Source organism: Mirounga angustirostris, unplaced genomic scaffold, assembly GCF_029215605.1.
Source record: "Mirounga angustirostris isolate CCGP_5_RB_7025 unplaced genomic scaffold, mMirAng1.0.hap1 SCAF_9, whole genome shotgun sequence".
In the NCBI taxonomy this organism is placed as follows: Eukaryota; Metazoa; Chordata; class Mammalia; order Carnivora; family Phocidae; genus Mirounga; species Mirounga angustirostris.
In genome coordinates, this window is record NW_026991717.1 from 58871553 (window position 1) to 58887964 (window position 16412).

Genomic DNA, 16412 nt, shown 5'->3' on the forward strand with positions numbered 1-16412 from the left:
TTGCTTTCATCTCTTTACCTGGAAGACCCATGTAGGCACAGGTGGTCAACTCCTGTTACCCGGAGGTCCTGGAGCCGGCCAGGCAAACTCTGGCTCCCTGTGGGCTCCTGCTCTGTCCTGTCACACACACCTGCACTTTGTGCCTGGCCCACCTTCTCCATGAATGCCCACCTCTCCCCCCACCCTTCCCGATCAGGCTTCAGAAGCCCCACACTAGCCACCCTGAGAGGCCCTCGGTCAGGAAGCGTGCCCCTGAGCTGGGAAAGGGGTCTCCAGCTAAAGCACTCGGGCCTGAGCTGGTTCCTTTATTCAGTAGATGCTGGGAAGTTCAGAGGACTGTCTGCACCAGCCTCGGTGAGCTGGCTGGTTGAGTAGCTTTCTCTGCCAGTGCCTATCCCCATCCCAGGGCAGAATAAAGAAACCCAGAGTGCAGAAAAGTGGTTTATTTGTAAAGGAGACTGCTGCAGTAGGAAGAAGAGACAAGGCCTGGGGAGCACCACACAGATACTGGGCCAGATTCTGACTACAGTACATGTTTAAAAACTGGGGAGAAAAGATCAGTTGTGTTGTTAGACTAGGATGCTGAGGGGGTTCCTGCAGACTTCTCTCTGCGGGCCCAGCCTCTACCCCACCCCAAGGCATTTGCCAGCCCTTTTGACAGTGGGGAGCCTAGAGGAGGGGGAGGTTGTGGGGGGCAAGTTCCAAGATGCCAGCATCTGTGCTCCTACTTTATCCTTAGGCTCACAGCCCCCTAATACACATACACACTGCTTGTCAGCTCCAGTCTTTTGAGGCTTTTTCTTAGTTTGGAAGAAGAGGTGTCACTTTGCCCCAAAGTAATAATAGCTCTCCTACCTCCCAACCTCTGTTGCCCAGACAATGCCTCCCACTTCTCCAGGCTGAGACATTCTGGACTTGGGGGTCTCTGAACCCATATGGGGTGACTGACTATGACTACCTGGACCAAGGATGGGAGGTAGGAATGAGGAGGAGGCAGAAGGAGTCAGAAATAGGAAGTACAGAGCGTGGTGGGGGCCCAAACCTCTGCTCAGCTGGGCAGTGGGAAGAGCCCCTGGGCAGGAGGCCTAGAAGTTCTCATAATGGTGGGAGAAGTGAGTCTGATCCTGCTTATTGATGAGCTGACAGGCCTTTTCCACATTCTTGGTCATGCCAGGGGGGCCACAGCTAAACACCCCAATCTTCCGGACCTGTTAGGGGAGGGAAATGTGAAGGCTAGCTCGGTGTTCGTGTTAAAGACAGGCAAGAGTCCTTGGTGAGGGCTCCTTCTATGTTTCTGATAAAGGTATGCTTCACATCATGTGTGGTGAGGGATGGCTCGGTGTGTTTACATCTAGCTCAGTTTTGGTAGACTTGCTCTGTGTGGGTCCAACCTCCACCCCCTCCAAGGCATCTGTCAGCTTCAGGTACATGATCAGTGTTTCTGATAGGGGCTGGGTTAATCAATGTTCCAGTTAAAGGCTAGCTTACTGTCTCTTTGAGGGCTAGGCCATTATTTCTGAGACTAGTGGCTAGCCCAGTGTTCATGGTAAAGATCAGTGTCTAGGGTGAGCGCTGGCTCAGTATTCATGGTAAGAATAGCTCTTGAGTTTATGGTAAGGATGAGCTCAATCACTGAGCTGTTCCTTCTGGACAGGCATCATGGCTTTAGAAGTGGCAAGTCCCTGTGGCTGCTTCCCCCTTTCGCCCCTCAGAGTGACCCCTACTGTTTTTCCATTCCATTATCCCCACTTATCTCCTGGGTGATGAGTTCTCCTCAGCAGTCAATTCCTTCCCTCATGGAGCTGGGTTGGGAGGTTTGCTCAGACCTCAGGTGATAAATGCCAGGAGAACCTTGATATGGGGTGGACTGACCTGCGGGTGGACCTCCTGCAGGGACTTGAAGAAGGGCTCGAAGGGGGGGCGGCCAAAGTGGGTGATGGAGCGCAGGCCCGTGAACAGACTCCGGTTCAGCACCTTCTGGAAGTGCCGCTCACAGATGTACTGGGGGCACAGGGGCAGGTCAGGCCAAGGACAGTCAGGGTCAGTGCCTAGCCCAAGCTAGCCTGCAGCTCAGGAGACAGAGAATGGGGTGGCTGGCGGGGGAGCTGGAGGCTGAGGATCAGGACCGCCATCTCTGTACCTCCTGCTGTCTGAACCTGGCTGTCCACCCACCTGCCCTGGTCATCTGCCTCACTCCACCAACCCATATACCCACCTAGCTGCCCCGGCCGGCCGGCCCTGACCTACCAGCATGGTGGTCCTGAGGTCGAACTTCTCGGCCAGCTGGGTGATGTAGATGTGCACGGACACCAGGTCCTGGCGGTCATTCTCCTCCACCTCCCGGATGATGTCAGCCAGCCACTCAAACTGCCGCTGGGTTCGCGTCACCCAGATGAAGTAGATCTGGGGACACATGGCGGGAGCTCAGGACCTGGCTCAGCTCAGGCTCCCTATATCCCAGGGATCCCCACAGCAATAGAACTTGGTCAGCTTGTGCCTCTCCCCAGACACGCTGTGGAGATGGAGTGCTGCGGGGACCATAGGGCCAGGCTCTGGGGCGGGAGATGGGGGTTACCCCAGGGCATGGAGAGGTAGAAGGGAGGGATAACCTGGGGTGATGAAAAAGGACACTTGTCAAGTGAGCTGAAGGTCTGATGGGGTGGGAAGCAGCTTTTTCACACGGAGCCTGCCCTGCCGCTCCCTCCAATGGGCCCTCCTCAGGCTGCTAGGCTCCGAAGCAACCCTAGCCCAGAGGGATAGGGTTCTACTAAAGGGCACGTCGCAGAACAGTCTTAGGGAAGACCCAACTGGCTGCCTGGAGCAGATGGGAATGGGCTCCAGAGGACGGAAGTTGCCATGGAGGGAGCCACCTCCAACTTCCGAAGAGGATGAAGCAGAGGCCATGTGAGTTAAGAAGCAGAGGCAGAGTTGGCACGGACGGAGGAGCAGGGGAGCTGCCTGGCACCCTCCGAAACCTGACAGCACATGGCTGGGCCTCTGCCTGCCGCGTTCCTGTGCCCCTGACTCACCTGCCAGGCCCACAAAGACAAGCAGGGGCCTGCTACCAGGTCCACGCTGGGGTGAAGGGACCCGGGATGGAGGGGGCCTGAGGGCCTGGGCTGTGTTCCTGGAACCAGCCCAGCCCACCAGCCCTGCCTGGCCACCTCCCCTCTTTTTCCTCTTGAAAGCAGAGCCAGTTTCAGTTCTGCCCCACCCCAAGTGTTCCTTTCCTTCTCCCAAGCTGACAATGCTCCCTTCAGGGGCTGGCCTCCTCTGTAAGACAGAGTGGGTTTCTTTACCCCTCTCCAACTCTGTTCTTTAGGGTCTGAGGATATCCTGACCCCTCTGGGGCAGGCCAACTGGGCCTTGCCCGGATCAGGCCAAGAACAGAGGTAGGAGAGACAGGCAGAGATGGACACAGTGATAGGGAACAGGGGCCATGGGTCGGCAGGAGGAGAGGGCACTCACCTTCTTACAGAACACTTGGCAGCTGACTGATGACTTGAAGACCAGGTCTTTGAGGATGGAGGCAAAGGGGGTGACCCCAATGCCCCCTCCCACCAGCACTGACACCTCAAACTTATGCCATTCCTGGTGGCCCTCTCCAAATGGTCCATCAAGGTATAGCTGCAAGAGGAGGAGTGGGTTTGAGTTAAGCTCCACCACCACAATAGTTCTGAGGCTAGAAATGGGAGGCAGGGAAAGGCAGGTATGTTTATGGAGTGAGGAGAAAGGGGGTACCATGGCATTACTTGGAAAGACCAGTCTCTGGATTGGGGAGGGGAAGAACACAGTGGGGAGCCTGGGGATGCAGGGCCAAGGCCTACTAAGGGGATGTGGGGGCGGGTAGCTCATCTGGCCTGGGTCTGGTCACCTTCGGGTATCTGGCACAGCCATCTCCCGTTGGAGGTGAGTAGATCTCCCTGAGCCGAGTGGTCCAGGGCCCTGCCGCCCGGATGTGCAGGCTGAGAGTGTCCTCATGGGGTGCAGAAGTCAGTGTGAACGGGTGGTACTCAGTGGTCCCCAGAGCCAAGCAGGCGATCTGCACCCACTGTCCCGACTTGTACTCAAAGCCTTGGGGCCGCTGGAACTGCAGGTGGGTGACTCCTGAGGAAAGGAAGTGGGCAGGAGGCTGTTATCCAGGACCCAGCAGCACTGTGGCCTCCAGAAAGTTCCCCCACCTGCAGCCTCAGCTCTCCTTCTGGAATATGCCAGGGCCTCTACCCATCAGAAGGCATTACTCCCCTTGGGCCATGTCCACCCTGAGGAGGGGCAATGCAGTGCTGGTGGTCAGCAGGGAAAGGAGCAGCCTGGCCCAGGCTCCTCCTCTCTGTTGTGAGAGAGGCTCAGGTCCCCTGGCCAAGAGCTGCTCTTGCCAGCTCCCTTATCGCTGCCACCTCAAGGCCCCTGCCAACTCCACTGGGCCAGGCCAGGAGATTGCAAGGTCCAGGCTCTGGCACTGCCCTGTGGGCTTTCTCAGAACTACCCAGCTGGTCCTCGACAGCTTAGAGGCTGGTACCTGAAGGCAGCAGCTCCGCCTTCACCACGCTGATCTCCACCTTCTTCCGGCTCAGGCTCACCAGCTTGTCTCCCCCATAGATTAGTGCCGGGACCAGGAAGTAGATGTGGAAGTGGGGCAGCTGGATCAGGCCGAAGCTGCCGTGGATGATGAGCTGGATAGAGTGAAGAGTTCGGCTCTGACCAAGCCATACCTACAATAATGTCTGTGGCCGGCTCAGGCCTTAGCCCCTTGCATCCTCCACCCACCCCACCCCACCCCACCCCCACAGGCACCCTCCATCCCCACCTATCCGTGTACCATGGTCCCCAAATCTAACCACTCCCAACCCCAACTGCATCCTGTGGAGCGTCCATGACTAATGAGACTATTTGTGCCTTCCCGGCACCATCTAAACCAGCCACTTTAACTCTCACCTGGTCTCCTGCAGTAGCTTTCTAGTTGGTCTTCTACGGGGCTGCCCACTGTGACCCATTCTCTTCAAGGCAGCCAGTGTGACTTTTTCAAGTTCGTTTTATCATGCCATCCCAGCTTAACCAGCCTTAGTGGACTTCCCATTACACCACAAGGCCTTGAGATGCTCTGGCCTCTAACATGGCAAGTCCTCTCTGCTTCAGGACCTTGGCACCCGCTGTTCCTTCTCCCAGGAATGCCCTCTCCCGGGTTCTTTCCCTGGCTACCTCCATCTCATTTTTTTAAAAATTTATTTATTTGAGACAGAGAGCAAGAGCATGAGTGGGGGTTGGGGGGGGAGAAGCAGAGGGAGAGGGAGAAGCAGGCTCCCCGCTGAGCAGGGAGCATGATGAGGGGCTTGATCCCAGGACCCTGAGATCATGACCTGAGCCGAAGGCAGCCACTTAACTGCCTCAGCCACCCAGGTGTACCCCTCTATGTCATTTGTCAGGGCTCAGCAGAAACGCCACCTCCTCAGGCCTTCCCTCGGTCCTCTGTTATATCTCCCAGTTAAGTCCCGTCAGAGCACTTGTCATCATCCACACTAATGTTTCATCATTCATTTACATGTTTCTGTTGTTTTCCCTGGTGGGCGGTGGGTGTCCATTTTTTTTGCTACCATACTCTCAGCTCTTAGCAGTTACTGCCTGGCACATACCAGGTACTTAATAACTGTTGAGTTAATAAAAGAAGTTTCCCCAATTTGTCTTCTCCCTTTGGAGACTAAGAACACCTAACTAGTCCTCCCTTTTCCTTGAAATACGTGACAGGTATTGTCTAGCTCTGGTCATTTCCCCAACAAGCTGGTCTAACACGGTCAGACACGACTTGCCCCCGTGCTTCCCATTTGCTTGCTCCTAAGTCTGGTCAGTCTGGCTCCTGTTTCCACCTCTTCTCAGGACCTGCTCACTGGGGGCTCACCTGCCCCATGAATGGCCAGACCCCAAGGTCCCCTTTCATTTGCTCCCACGGCTGGCCCTCTGTGGCACCAGCAACCGCCCACTCCTTGCCACGTCTGCTGCTTCTCTTGAGCCACTCACTTTCCATCTCCTCCACTGGCTCTCTGTTCCTTCTCCCAGCCCTGATCCTGCATGTTGCCCAAACCTGATTTTCTCACTCTCTGCTCTCCTCTGTCTATGCTGTCCCATGTGGCACGGCCCCTCTGCTGAGCCACAGCCCCTCAGTGGCCACTGCAGCCCACACAGGTCCTGCCACCACCTAATGCCCTGGGGCCATCCACGGCCAGTCCCCTCTGTGCCCTGAATCATCATTTCCACCTCTGTACCAGTGCTCATGCCCTTTCTTCTACCTGGAATGCTCTTCAGATTCCACTCTGCCTTGTCAAATCTTAGCTTACCTCTCCTTAAGGCTTGGCTCAAGTCCCATCTTCTCCCCAAAGTCTTCCCTAACCAGTTTGGTCCAAATGAAACTCCCTTCAGTGAGCTACTATAACTCACTGTTTGGAACACTCAGATCAGCAGTTAATCCTATATTGTCTGCTCATTCTGATCATTTCAAGGGCATGGCACTTATCTCTGCAGCAAATCCTAAGTTCCTAAGGGCAGAGCTTTGAGTGCCCCCCTCCTCCACCGAACAAGTGCATACTAGACCCTTTGACAGACAACTGTTAAACTGAACTCTGGCTCCTCATTCAGCTCTCCTTTTCCCCAGCTTAATGTTCCTTTGCCCACAGGACTAACTTAAACCGCTCTGGGCTCTTCCCTGAGCTGGCTCCGGTTTCCCCAAGTTCCTCTTTCATTATGGAGCCCACACGCACCCCCAAGGCTTCCTGAGCATCGAACCAGGCTGAGAACAATGTCGGGGTGACCTCATACTGCTCTGTTTATACATCCCATTTGGTGTTGGCTCTACTTTTAAACCACAAAGCTGCTGCAGATTCATGGTTGGTTGAGGGCTGGGGGAGCTAGCCCTGCCCTATTCTGCTTGGACCAGGAGCCTGGACATCCTTCTGCAGGGTCGACTCCACACTGGGGTCCTTTACTTATAGCTTCTCTTTCTGCCCCAAGTCAAGTGGACACACCAGGGATAGATGGGAAGGAAGTGGGTATTTCAGCCCTGATATCCCCCCAGGTGAGACTCTCCCTAGCGGCCAGGGCTAGGACTACCCAACAGAGGTCCTGCACCTTTCTGAGCTGCTGACTTCCCTGCTGGCAGGAAGGGTGGCTCTGAACCCCAGTGATCCCCAAGATCCAGGAATAAGTCAGAAAGGGGTCTTGGTCTCAGAGAGCCAGTCTGGCCACTCTTCTGGGTCTCCCATAGAGTTCAAAGAAGCTGCTTTTTCACCAGGAACATCATCTCCGCTCCTAACAGAAACAGTAACCCAGGATGCTAGGGCTCCACCCTAGCAAGGGTGGGTAGGGAGGGATAAATTAGCTACAGCTTCCAAAGAAGGCAGAGATTTCTTTGTAAACAAACATCAGTTCTAGGAAATGACCTAAGCGAAGGCTGGGTAGTCATCTTCAGAACCATGAAGTGCTGAGCCTCGGGCAACAGGGAAACAGACTCTCTGATCAGTGAGGACAGAACTGCACCTGGGAGGAGGCAAGGCAGCCCCAGGTGCCAGCCTGACCCAGGCCATGATGGACTGTCTCCCTCTGTCTCAGGACTCTGTGTAGTTCTGCCTGGAGCCAGGTGACAGATGGCAACCATCTGGGCTCTGCGCTTCTGAATGCTGGCAGCCAAGCTATCGTTGGTGGGGATGCTGGGGACTTGGGACTTAGTTTAGCTTCTCAGCAGGACCCTCAGGTGCTCTTTAGGGAACTGCCTGTGTCCGTGAGGAAGGCAGGCCAAGCAGAGCCATGACACAGGCACAGGTCGGAGTCAGCTCTGGATCAAATTAGCTGACGCAGCTGACGGCAAACCCAGGGAAGGTAAAGGGAACAGGAAAAGAGAAGGGAGGGAATGTGAAGGAAGGGAGGCAGGAGCTTGGGTTAAAAGAAGGAAAGGGAAAGGTAGTCTTAAAAATCCATCTTATCAACAGTCCAAGTGAAGACATTTTGAGCAAGCTCGTTAACTCTACAAGTGGCACTTCACTGGGTGGGGTGCTGACACCCCAGAAAACAGGATCAGAACAAAAGTGGCAGAACCAAATTAAGATACGTTTCTCTAAAAAAAAGGGGTGATGCTCCCGTGAAGGTGGGCAGTCCACCCAGGAGCTCACACCAACCACTGGAACTGGGGAATGACTGGCTGGGCAGAAACAATGTGGGGGTATCTGCAAGGAATGAGACCAGCCTGGTAGGGTTGCCACTGCCAGACCCATGCCCGGGCATCCATCTTCCAGGCACTGCATCCCTGGGTCCGTCTGCTTGACAGCCCCCCACTATACTCTCCAGCTTTGAAGTGAGAAGTGGAGGGGATTCCTGAAATGACTAAGGGGACGGAGAACTGATGTCTCAGCCCTCATGGCCTCCCTGGGATCATCCTGCCAAGACCCCAGTAGCCCTCACCAGCACATAGAGCAGGATGTAGAGGTGGTGGGTCAGCCAGAAGCCCCGGAAGCTGTGGCGCCGGAAGTGGTGGGAGGCAAAGACATACATGATGGCCAGGACCAGGAGCAGCAGGATCCCCGTGAGGCCTGCAAAATGAACATGGGGTGAAGGGCAGAGGGGCAGGGCTGTTCTGAGGCTGCCAAGGGTCAGGGTCCCCGTCCCACTTCATTGCTCTGGGTGGGGGCCGTGGAAGCGCAGGCTTCTCCTCTTCTCGCACACCACTGATCACAGGTGCCTTTATTTCAACAGACTCTGCTTGCCCCTCCAAGGCCTTGTCCCGCTTGTTATTTTTCAAGTACCGGTATCATTTGTTTTGTCTGTCACTTCCCTGACTGTCAGGCCCACAAGAACAGGGACCAGGCTGTTGCTGGTTCAGCACAGAATCCTAGCGCCTCCTGGGGGCCTCACATAAACATGTGCTGACAGAATGAACGCACAGGGCATCTACTCTGGGCCCTCTGGGTCAGACTTTGGACATTGCAGGCCCTGCCCCCATGGAGTCAAGACTCCGTCTATGATCCCGTAGCCCTGACGTGGCTACCACAGCATGAGCTGGGGCCATTAGTGAGTAAGCGTGACCACCTGAGCCCCCTGGGTTCAGCCCAGTGTTGGTGAGAGGTCCCTCCTCTCACAGGAGATCCCAGACCCGGGGCACACAAGAGAGCAATACTAGATTCAGGACGGGAGTGCAGAGCCAGAGAATGGCCCCTCAAGCAATCAAGGAGGAGCGAGGCAGAAATTACGAAGATTAGAGCCCTGAAGTATGGAAAGCAGAGGTGAAGAAGGGATCTAACCAAAGCCTGTAAAGGCCTGAGCAGAGAGGAGGGCATAAACACAGCCTTATCCACTAAATCCCAGTGTGCAGGGATTAGCAAGCACTCTGAAGTTCAAAGCAGATTGTTTTAGGATTAAAAAAAAAAAAATGCTGTGTTTCACAGAGAGGAGTGTAGAAAATGTGTTACTCCTAGGAGGAAACAGACTGAAAATATAAATAGATTCAAGAAGCTTTTGAATAGATTCACAGCTAATAGTTCTAAAATGGGTGATTATGGGGAGTTAGGAATTTGTCCCTAAACAGCTCTTGTCAAGACAGACTACAAGGGGTGGGGGGCTCTGCCTTGCTGGACAAGCCCGGTCCCTCCACCATGCAGCTGGGGCACAGCATTCCTCAAAGCCACTGTCATGGTAGGTGTGTATGTTGGGGTGGGGGGAGAGGGGGTCCACTCCCATTCCACGGAAGGAGGATGTTCAGAGTTGGGGCAGGAGCCCAACCAAGCTTCCAAGAGAAGGACTGGAGAGCAAAAGCTCCTACTGCCCAGGAGAGTCCTCAGGACCAGAGGGCAGAGCCTGGCCCACCATGGGAGCTGAGTGAGTGCTAGTGGGCTTGCCTCATGGCAGATCGAACCCAGAGCCCAGAGCTCAGAGCCAGACCGAGAAATTTAGAGCAGGGAGGGCTCTCACCTGGCACAGTCTGGAAGAACCACCAGTAATACTTCTGGGGAAACTCAGACCTGTGGAGAAGGGAAAGCAAGGAAGGATGCTGAGAGGAGATGTCTGGGACTTCCAGAAAGAATCCTCCAGAGGAAATACCCCAACCCAGCCACCAGTCTCCCTTTCTGCCCAGTTGGGGCCAGGGTTCTGGCTGGTCATTGTCTGTCCTATAGCCTGGAAGGTGATTCTCCTCTGAGCCAAGAGAGTTCCCCCAACCTTGACACACACACACACACACACACACACACACACACACACAATGTCGCCCACTCACTCACCCGTCGTCATGGAAGAGTCCAGGGAAGAGGCAGGAGAGGACGCTGAGTGGGCTGATGGAGAACAGGTACACATTCACCACATGGCCCACACTGTGCAAGACTAAGGAAGACCAGACAGGGTGGGAGTGAGCCAGGGGGAGCCTGGTGAGGGTGTTCAACCCATTTAGCCCAAGTTGGAGGATTCCAGGCGCCCGGCCTTGGGGGCCTGAAGGACCCTAGGGGCCTGCACTTCTGATCGCTAATCATCTTCCTGGCCGTCCCCACCCCCACCGCGCCCCCATTTATACCATCGACGAGCACAGTCACAGGAGTCTGAAATTATACCATTAGAAGTTCATTCTTTGGGTTTCTCTCACAGATAATGTTTTACAACATAAAAGCTGGGAGAGATTGCACATGATGTGCCCTCGTTCTGGGGTGTGGGTAACTTGTCAGCCTCCAGCTGACAAGTGAGGTGGCCCTGAAAGCATGGGAAGAGGCCCAGGGGGGTGGGTTGCTCCTGGGCTCACTTCACACCACTGCAAGGCCAGCTCCATCCTTCTGAGAAGGACATCTAGGGCTTACACTGAAGCACAAAAGAGAGGAGGGGCAGGCAGCAGGGAGCAGGAGGACGTGGACAGAACCCCTGGGACTCCGGGGCCCTGCCTGTGAGGACGATGGCCGTGGAGGCAATGAGCCGATGGAAATCCACGGCGGCGTCAAAGGGCACGTAGCGGTTGAGGAAGGTCTCTCGCAGGAAGGTGATGAGGTTGCGGCACATGGTGAGCAGGATGTAGGAGAACATGAAAGAGATGCTGGCGGCCGTGCCCCGGGACAGGATGATGCCCACACGGGTGGTGTCCGTGATGCCCATATGGTGAGCCCCGAAGGCGTAGTCTGTTGGGGAGCCCAGGCGGGTAAGAGGGGAGCAGTGTGGAGGAGAGAGCCCCGCTGAGAGGCGCCACCCCTCACGCAGGCCTCCCCCCACTGCCCCCGCAGCCTCTGTTCAAGCAGGCCCCTTGCACCCACAGGAGCCCCGACCCCAGAGCTGCCTGCACTCACAGTAGGCCCGCTCCAGGAAAAGGCCCCCGGTGATGGCATAGAACATGGCCACGCAGCCTATGTGGCGGCGGTAGTTCTCGATGAAGCGCTTGAACTGCTGCAAGGTCTGGTGGCGCCGGCCCCGTTGAAACTTCTCCCGGTGAGCTTCCGTGAACAGTAGGGGCTGGAATGATGTTACCCTGGGGGACAGGAAGTCTTGGCTCTGGCTATGCACCCCTGCATAGGGACAGCCTTGCAAGTGCTCACTTGGTCAGTTCATCCCAGGGGATGCACTCCCTCTAGCCCAGTTCCCACTCACACTCAGACAGCCCTCTCCCCTCCCAGTCTGCCGCTCTGTGTTCTTACCCTGCTCGGTTCTCACCCTTTACTGGAAGCTCAGAAGACACCCCCTCCAGGAAGCCTGCCTTGACTTCCCAGGCAGAGGTGAGCACTTCCTTGAGCTCTGAAGCCCCTTGCTCTGACCACTATTGCAACGTTCATCAGTGGGACACTGTAATTATCAATGTGCCAGTCCATCTTGTCAGACTGTGATCTTCCCGGGCATGAACTATGCATCCTGCCTGCACCCCTGCATGCTAAAGGGATGGGTGAACCGCCCGGGCTTGAGGAGAGGAGCAGGCGTACTTCTTGCCAAACCTCCGTCGAATCTCCTGGGGAGGGTCTGTGTCCATGGGGCACGGCAGTCTCTGTGCTGCACATTCCACATCAGCGTTGCTGTGGGGACAGCGAGCACTCACTCTGGGGGAGGGACTAGGACAGGAATGAGAGAGATAGGATTTTGGCCACCTGAGCCACTCGATCCTCTGCTGCCCCTGGTCTGTCCTCAGACCGACTCTATGGAGGAAGGGTCAGAGCTCACAGGCAGAGGACAGCAGGATTCCCACTGAGACCTAGAGAGAGAATGAATTAGATCCTGGGGATACACATACAGCTGGGCCCTTCACAAGGGCATGTGACCTTGGCAGCAGGCTCTCAGCTCTTCCTGGTGCAGGGCTGGGTCTGCCTAAAGCAAGGAGCCCTTTCTTCTAATTTGCATGAAGCCACACATAGGCTGGTAGAGCCACTGATCCCAGGCCTTCTGGGGAGAGAAAAGGCAACGCCCCCATCCAGCCGTCCCTCCAACACTCCTCCAAGGAGGACTCACCAGATCTTTTCCTGGCTGATGTAGGAGGCTCTCCGGCAGAGGTCCTTGATGACTTCCGGCACCTCCACCCCTATGACACAGAGCAACAGCTCAGGGCCCAGAGCCCAGGAAGAACTGGCACTCACCCCATGTCCATACTGTAGAGGGTCCTTGGCCAGTACCCTTGGCTTCGGGTGTCCCAGCCTCAGCCTGTGCCACCAGTGGGAGCCAGACCCAGCCATGAGTGGGCAGGGAGAAGGCCTGAAACAAAGCTGGCCCGGCAGTGTCCCCTAGATGCGTGTCCACCTTCAGCCCCACTCCTGGGACTGGTATCAGGCTTATGGGGTGGAGTTCAGGAACTGTGTGCAACCTGACCGCTGAGACCATTCTGCCACAAAAACCCTGCTAAACCCTTTAGCTTAAAACCTCCTGGGAATTAAATGTAGCTCTAGGTGGCGCATATATGGAGATCACCATAAAATTCTTGCCACCTTCTTGTGTTTAAAAATGTTCATAATAAAATGTTGGGGCGGAAATACTCTGCCATGAGCCACCTATTCCTCTCTGTCTGGGTTGAGCACTGAGGGGCAGGGCAGGACTGAGCTGCAAAGCCATGTTCTCACAGGAGGCCTGAGGATCTCCAGGTCACTTCCAAGTGCTAAACCAGTCTTGAAGATTACCCTGGTCTACAGCCCAGAGGGCAAAAGTGATTAAGCTGAATTTCATAAAATAAGAATGTTTATAACAAAGTATAGATCTTTATCCCTCAAATTTTAGCAAACAGCAAGTGTGGCAAAATGGTAACAAAAGGCAAATCTAGGTGGAAAGGGTAAAGGGATGCTCCTTGTGCTATTCTTGTAACTTTTCTGTAGGTATATTTAAAATGTTTCATAGTAAAATCTGAAGGAAACAACATGGCACAACAACAATTAAAAACAAAACACAATAGGACTCAATGCTACCCTTCTACATAATCCTCACTCCCCCAGCCTGGTCTTCCACCCCAGGGGCTGGATGGATGTTCCTGGGACTCTGGCCTGGGCTCACCTTCAGGCACTTGCCCCTGCTCTGCCCTCAGGCCCGGGTGCCTACTGCCCTCGCTGCCTGGGAAAAGTGAGAGGCTGAAGAATCAGGAGTGCTGGGTCTGCACTCCACCAGCTCTCTTCCAGCCCTGGGCTGTGTGAGCTGTGTCCTGCCCAACTCACCCCTCTCCCCCATCTGGGCTGCTCAGCTCCCCCAAGTTCTCGTAATCCTGGGAGGGGCTGGGTTTGGTCTCAACATGCCCCAGTGAGAAACTGTGAAGGTACCATAACAGCTCAGAGTAGGCCACAGAGAGTCCTGCTACCTGCCCCTTCCTCACCCTGGCTCTAGCCCCCACCCACCTGAGTCAGACACAGGTGGGACAGGAAGTAGGGGGAAGGACAACAGAAGTGGGTCTCTCCATGTACTCAAGCAAACATTAACTGAGCACTCAGCCAAGGGATATAAAGGCAAACAAACCCCCCCACCCCCCTACCCCCCGCCACCAGACACCCTAGCTCAGGCGGATATGGCCTGGTTAGGGCTGTAACAAGGAGACACTCTTTCCCCTGGTCCTGGGCACCCGGCACAGGGGCCTTTGACAGAGAGTTGGGAGAAGCAGAATTCTATCTGCTGTCCCGCACCCCATCGTGACCCTGCCCACCCTGGGAGCAAAGCTGCATTAGGACTTTTGTGGGCCCTAGGCACTGTCACCTTCTTAAACCACTTCCACCCTTAAAAAAAAAAAGCATATACATATATTTATAAAAGATAAATATTTTTTACAACCATGTCAGTATATAAAAGGATATAATCCAGGCTGGATATATTATCACCTATTCATTATTATTATTATATTCATTCATTCTTCTGATTTTAAAAGAGATTAAAACATTTCTGTGGGCTCCTAAAAGTAGGTGGGCCTGATGCACTGGGCCTGCCGTGTCTAATGGTTACGTCAGTCAGCTCCAAGGCCAGGCTGCCCCACCTCTGACGCAGAGCTGGGTGAATCGGAGCTCGCTGTCATGGTCCCGCAGCATGAAGTGGAAGTCCTCCCACGTCAGCTCCTCCTTATCCTGGAAGCCGGACTCCCGGAACATGGACTCCACCACCTCCTTCAGTTGGGCCTTGGACAGGCAGTTGTTGGAGATCTCGATGAAGGACCTGGGGTTGGGGGAGGGAAGCCATCAGGCCCTGAAAAGAAGCCTGAGGCCTAGATAGGAGGGCCTACTGGCCATCCCACCAGGCCTTCAGAGCCCACATGGAAGGTCCCCAACTGGCCAAATCCCAAGCCCCCTCCTAGTTATAATAGTCTTCGGCTATATGGTCCCAGCTCTTTACCCTCCTGCTCCCACCTTCATGCCCCCACTTCTTTCCACCAGCAGTCCCTGTCCTGGCCCACTCTTCTGGCCATGCTATAGGACCAACCTCAGCATCCTGATGAACTCATCCTTGGAAATGAGACCATTCCCATCAAAGTCATACATGCGGAACATAAGGCGAGACTTCTCCTCAGGAGAGCCTGGGAGGAAGAGGACCCCGTGAGAGCCCCAACCTACCTGCCTAAACCCCAGGCTGGCCAGAAGGGGCCTCACATGAATGTGACCCACTGCTGAACACAACAAGGGGTCATTGTGCTTCCTGAGCTCTACCTGGGTTCTCCCAGATGTCTGCCATGGCTGGAGACCTGATCTGGCACTTCCCCATCTCCAATGGGTCAGCTACCCTTCAGCCTCAGTCTCTAGCCCCTTCCATCCTCTCCTACCTGGACAATCACTCCCTTCTCCCCTACCTTTCATGAAGACCACCAGGATGTCCAGGAACTCCCGGAAGGACAGGTAGCCATTGCCATCTTTGTCAGCCAGGGAGAACATGGACTCCACAAACATGTCCTGGGGCTTGAGGCCCAGGGACTCGGCAAACTCAGCTCTGCTCAGCTCGCAAGTCAGGGCCTCCTGTACCTTCTGTGATGAGTCCAGGGGCAGGGTCCCTGCATCCGCCTGGTCGATGTCCAGCACCTGCACTCGGACAGCAGCAGAGGGAGAGAGACAGAGAAGGAGACAAGGTTTCCTTGATTTGAAGTCAAGCTGAGCCTTGTAGGATCCACCTTTTCCAGGTTTCTGCCCAGCACCCTGTCTCCTGAGCACCTACCCTGTGCCCAACAGGTAGTCCCTGGGGCCATTTCTTCTACAGAGCCCTGGCCCTCTGTGTTAGCTGATTGGGCCAGGCATGCACACTTGACACAAGCAGACAATCTGGAATTGGGACCAAGAGGTCCCAGGTCTGTCTTGACCTGAGCACAAGAAAACTCAAAAGTGGTGGACCACCATCTTCTTCCAAGTGCTCAGGGACACAGACAGAGGGAAGTAAACACACAGAGAAAACGAGGCAGGCTAAGAGAGAGAAGTGAGTGACCTTGTTTGCTGGCAACTCTCCCTTTCCTTGCCCTTTCCAGGCCAGGTCACAGACCTCCCTTTGGAATTCCTGCGACATCACCATAGCCTCAGAGTCAACTGACCCTTTGTCAGTGCTAGCTTGCTCTTACACCCAAAGGCGTTTTGACTGAGAAAAAGCCTCAGCTGAGTTGAGAAAAAGTTGTGCTTGGGAAAGGGGAATTCTCACAGTGGGCTATCTTCAGCCCGCCCAGGGGCTGCCCCAGCATCAGAACAGGCGGTGAGGGAAGCAGGCAGACCTCAGGCCACAGCACCTATTTCTCCTGCCTGTCAACCGGGGGCCCCCAGTCCCAACCTGGCTGTGGTTTCATGAGGCAAACCTTGTTGCTTCAAACAAGGAGCTTTAGTGGAAAGAGCCTGGGGCTGGAGGCAAAAGACCGGGTTCTTGTCCCAGCTCCGCCACCCACTTGCTGTGTGACTTCAGGCAAGTCTCTCCAGTTGTCTGGCATTCATTTTTCTTACATGCCTTACTTATCTCACAGGGCTATTGTGAGAATCAACAAGAGACGCTGTATGGAAAAC

The 16412-nt window shown here is 54.9% G+C and overlaps 1 protein-coding gene across 5 annotated transcripts in view; it reads right to left on the bottom strand.

Moving 5' to 3' along the window:
* Positions 1 to 96: 96 nt before the first annotated feature.
* The window catches only part of DUOX1 (dual oxidase 1), a 33161-nt gene continuing 16845 nt past the window's right edge, over positions 97 to 16412 (bottom strand). For 4 of the 5 annotated variants that reach the window (XM_064570521.1, XM_064570520.1, XM_064570523.1 and 1 more), the window contains 16 exons: positions 15230 to 15455; positions 14866 to 14959; positions 14426 to 14601; positions 12439 to 12508; positions 11919 to 12044; positions 11295 to 11473; positions 10899 to 11129; positions 10254 to 10353; positions 9946 to 9995; positions 8443 to 8570; positions 4520 to 4673; positions 3875 to 4107; positions 3469 to 3627; positions 2248 to 2403; positions 1873 to 2001; positions 97 to 1208 (listed from right to left, as the gene is read on the bottom strand). In XM_064570521.1, the coding sequence (XP_064426591.1) occupies positions 1086 to 1208; positions 1873 to 2001; positions 2248 to 2403; positions 3469 to 3627; positions 3875 to 4107; positions 4520 to 4673; positions 8443 to 8570; positions 9946 to 9995; positions 10254 to 10353; positions 10899 to 11129; positions 11295 to 11473; positions 11919 to 12044; positions 12439 to 12508; positions 14426 to 14601; positions 14866 to 14959; positions 15230 to 15455 (2334 nt within the window). In that variant the 3' untranslated portion in view covers positions 97 to 1085. The remainder of the gene's footprint in view (positions 1209 to 1872; positions 2002 to 2247; positions 2404 to 3468; positions 3628 to 3874; positions 4108 to 4519; positions 4674 to 8442; positions 8571 to 9945; positions 9996 to 10253; positions 10354 to 10898; positions 11130 to 11294; positions 11474 to 11918; positions 12045 to 12438; positions 12509 to 14425; positions 14602 to 14865; positions 14960 to 15229; positions 15456 to 16412) is intronic. The other variant, XM_064570522.1, reaches the window with a different exon arrangement.